Raw genomic sequence first — 3,324 nt, 5'->3', positions numbered from 1 at the left:
CCAAACTCTCATTCTACTCCTTTCTATTGTAACTTCTAATTTTAAAACCCACTTACTACATTTAAAGTTTATTCATCACATTGTCCATTTATGTTGCTACTTTTTTCCATTCACTTTCTTTGCCCTGGATCAGCTGTCACTCTACGTTGACCTTCTGGCTGCTATTCTTCCATATCAGTGTAGTGTTTGATTCATGTCTTATCATATCATAAGCATCTTCAAATAGTTTTTATTTCTCGCTTTTCCTCATGCAACTTCCTGTTTAAGCATAGAGTGTGGTGTGTGTATGAGCGAAACAGCTTTTGAATGTAGCGACCTTGTGTGGGATGGTGTGTGGTGTTTGCGATTAAGCAGACAAGTTTATAGACATTCTCGCTCGGTGTACTGCCTAAATAATCTTGATTTCAACTTTATATTTAATGTTGTGTTGTATACTTTACTTTTGTGCCACCTTCACATACAATATTAAACTGCAATCCATTTTGGTAATGGCACCCAACTTGAAACTTCCCTTTTTATTTTCCAAAATAATGGAGCAGATAAATAATACTACACATAAACTAGACCAACAAACAATAATTACTTATATATTATAAAGAAAGTAACAAATCAGGTGTTGCAATAAGCATTTGGATAATTTATCCTTTTTTATTTATTTAATTCTTCTTGAAGTGTATCGTGTTGGTGCAGACTTCCATGTGAAGGAGTTGGAAGTATTCTACGAAGAGTTGAGAGCCTTGATGGCTTGAAATCTTGGCTCCTTTGGTTGGAACTTGACCGTAGAGTAGAGCTTCATGTAATCCTCAAACACAAATGTTGGGTACATTGCCTCTCTCTCCAACAATGGTGGTGCAGGGTAGATAAGAGCATCATTGCCAGGGTTGTAGAATGAGGCCACCGACATTCTGGTCCCATCACTTCGAGCAATCACACGATGCTCCACACTCTTGTATTTCCCATTGCTTATTACCTGTGAAATGTTGTTCTATCACATTTACTATAACTACAACGTAATCAAACAAAAAATGTGTGTATGTATAGGTAGCATACCTCAAGCTGGTCACCAAGGTTAACAACAATGGAATGGCGCATCGGAGGCACATCCACCCATTGCCCATCTTTCAGAAGCTGAAGTCCACTCACCTTGTCATCTTGCAAGAGAAGAATTATCCCACCTGCATCTGTATGGGCACGAAGACCCTTCACCATTTCTGGCTTTGGGCACGCAGGGTAGTTTGCCACCTTTGTCCCAAAATTAGGACCTCTTGATCCATAAAACGCCTTCTTCAAGTACCCCTTCTCCAACCCAAGATTTTCACACACCACCTCTAGCAACTCCTCTGCTAGTTTCTCCAATTTCTCTGCAAACTCCTTCATTGCTTCCCTGCATCGTTACCTCCTCCAGTTAAGACATCTCAAGTGCACACAGTGATACGTGTGTCACACAATGAACAATATCTCAAGATTCATGCATATATACATATATATATATATATCTTACCTGTACTCTTGGGCGAGATCAGGGATTTCAGAGATGTTGGAAGTTGGGAGATGGCGCAAGAAGAAGGTGCTCTCCCAGTCCATGTCCTTCAGTTCATCTTGGACACAATCTAACCCTTTACTTCTCACTGCCTCGTTGAACCTCTTCTCCATGCATTTCCTATAATGCTCTTTTGTTAACCTTTCCACCCTGTCCAGAAGTTCCTGGGGTATTCCGTGATTCACCAACTACAATCAGGAAAGCATCTTAGTTAGCATAAACAACATCGACAAAACCTTAGCTTGCAAATGCATAAAGACTTATAACAGTGTGACAAGACAAAAGCTTTTATGAGGCAATTCGTGGGGTACCTCAAAAAATCCCCAGTTTTTGCAAGCATCTTCAATCTGCTCTAGGGTAGCCTTCTTCTCCTCACCATTGATATTCGCCAAGTTGATCACGGGGAAGTTCTCCATCTCTCGCACCTTTTCTTTCTTTTGTTCTAATGAGGAATCTTAATAATGTATGTGTTTGTTTATGCATACTGGGATGCTGTGTATGGCATTTATAGTAATTGAAAGAGTTTAGTGAAGACAACAGGACATATAAAAAATTCTACTGTGTGCCTCATGAATAATGAGATGCATGCTTTCTTAGGCCAATCTATGCCACATGCTTGAATTGTCTACTTTTGGTATTGTTGGACTCATCTTGAGGGAGGCTAAACCAATCTTGCATTTTCCTTAAATTATTATGGTGTTTCACCACGTGGTTTCTGCATTTTGTACACGATTTCTTAGTTTTAGGTGCCATTGGTTGAAAATTATACCGGACAATTATTTTTTTGAAAAAAATTAGTGACGAAAATTAAAAAAAGGAAGCAAAAGATATCATTTTCTGAAGTTCTTGTCTTTTTCTTTTCATTTCAAAACTTGACCATTTGGAGCCACCGAACAAGATAAGCTGTGACATCCTAACTGATATGACATTTGTGTTTTGCATTATTTCAAAACTTTGTTTTTAATGGGAAGACGTTTGTTGTAGTCAGAATATGCTAATCACCATCTTTAGCATAATTTGTCTGTCTTAGCACATAAAAATTGAATTAAGGGTCTGAAGCTAAGTCCAAGATGTAAGTTGAATATGGTCTTTTAATTATGTGGAACAAGGAGGCTGCCACGGGTATGCGTACTGTCTACGTTATTGTTTTCACAGGAGTGGAGACAAACCTAATGAATAACATAAGTCAGAGAAAAAAAAATGTGAAAGAAAAATACTCAAATATAAATAAAATTATTTATGTTTTATTAATTAATAAATTATTTAATATTATTTATTTTTTAAAATTAAAGGTCTTTCATTGAAGATTGATGTAAAAAATAAAAAGTCATTAAAATTAAGATTTTATTATATAAAAGAAAATTTAATGTTCTCTACAACTTGGACTAAATAACTAGTGAGTAAAGAGAGAGAAACCTTGCTCAGAAAATATGATAATGAAATCTTCTAAGAAACTTTTCTAATGTATAAGGGATATAATGTTATATAGTTTTATTATTCTATGTGCAATTCCATATATTTCTATTTTTTAGAAAACAAGTATTTAATTCCTCTAGTTTTTTTTTTATATATAAATACAAATTAAAAAAAATATTAATTTCATCTTTAACTGTTTTCAAGTAGACAACATTTAATTTGATTCAAATTAGTCCTTGAATTTATCACTTTTGTGAATTGACACCTTTAACTTTCATTGCATTCTAATAGATTCTTAAGATTTCTTTTGACAATAGTTATTTTGATCAAATTAGAGAAAGATTATTTATTTCCAATATAAATCACTC

General features: G+C 35.1%; 1 protein-coding gene across 1 annotated transcript; it reads right to left on the bottom strand.

Annotated features, from left to right (window-relative positions):
• Nucleotides 1-480: 480 nt before the first annotated feature.
• On the bottom strand, nucleotides 481-2,193 carry LOC137828438 (1-aminocyclopropane-1-carboxylate oxidase 4). The gene is made up of 4 exons (XM_068635021.2): nucleotides 1,852-2,193; nucleotides 1,502-1,728; nucleotides 1,051-1,384; nucleotides 481-970 (listed from the first exon to the last, which is right to left on the bottom strand). Exons 1-4 carry the CDS (start codon nucleotides 1,954-1,956, stop codon nucleotides 719-721), a joined length of 918 nt encoding a protein of 305 aa, XP_068491122.1. The 5' UTR covers nucleotides 1,957-2,193; the 3' UTR covers nucleotides 481-718.
• Between the last annotated feature and the right edge of the window lie 1,131 nt (nucleotides 2,194-3,324).

Source organism: Phaseolus vulgaris, chromosome 7 (assembly GCF_051622355.1).
Source record: "Phaseolus vulgaris cultivar YP4 chromosome 7, ASM5162235v1, whole genome shotgun sequence".
Lineage (NCBI taxonomy): Eukaryota > Viridiplantae > Streptophyta > Magnoliopsida > Fabales > Fabaceae > Phaseolus > Phaseolus vulgaris.
This window is presented reverse-complemented; position numbering and strand designations above follow the sequence as displayed.

Bases quoted from the DNA above. Each gene is read 5' to 3' on its own strand.
- LOC137828438 (XM_068635021.2), bottom strand. From the start codon at position 1,956: ATGGAGAACTTCCCCGTGATCAACTTGGCGAATATCAATGGTGAGGAG. The intron at 1,729-1,851 runs GTACCCCACGAA...TCCTGATTGTAG, and splicing joins AAAACTGGGGATTTTTTGAG to TTGGTGAATCACGGAATACC. The intron at 971-1,050 runs GTATGCTACCTA...AACATTTCACAG, and splicing joins ACCTTGGTGACCAGCTTGAG to GTAATAAGCAATGGGAAATA.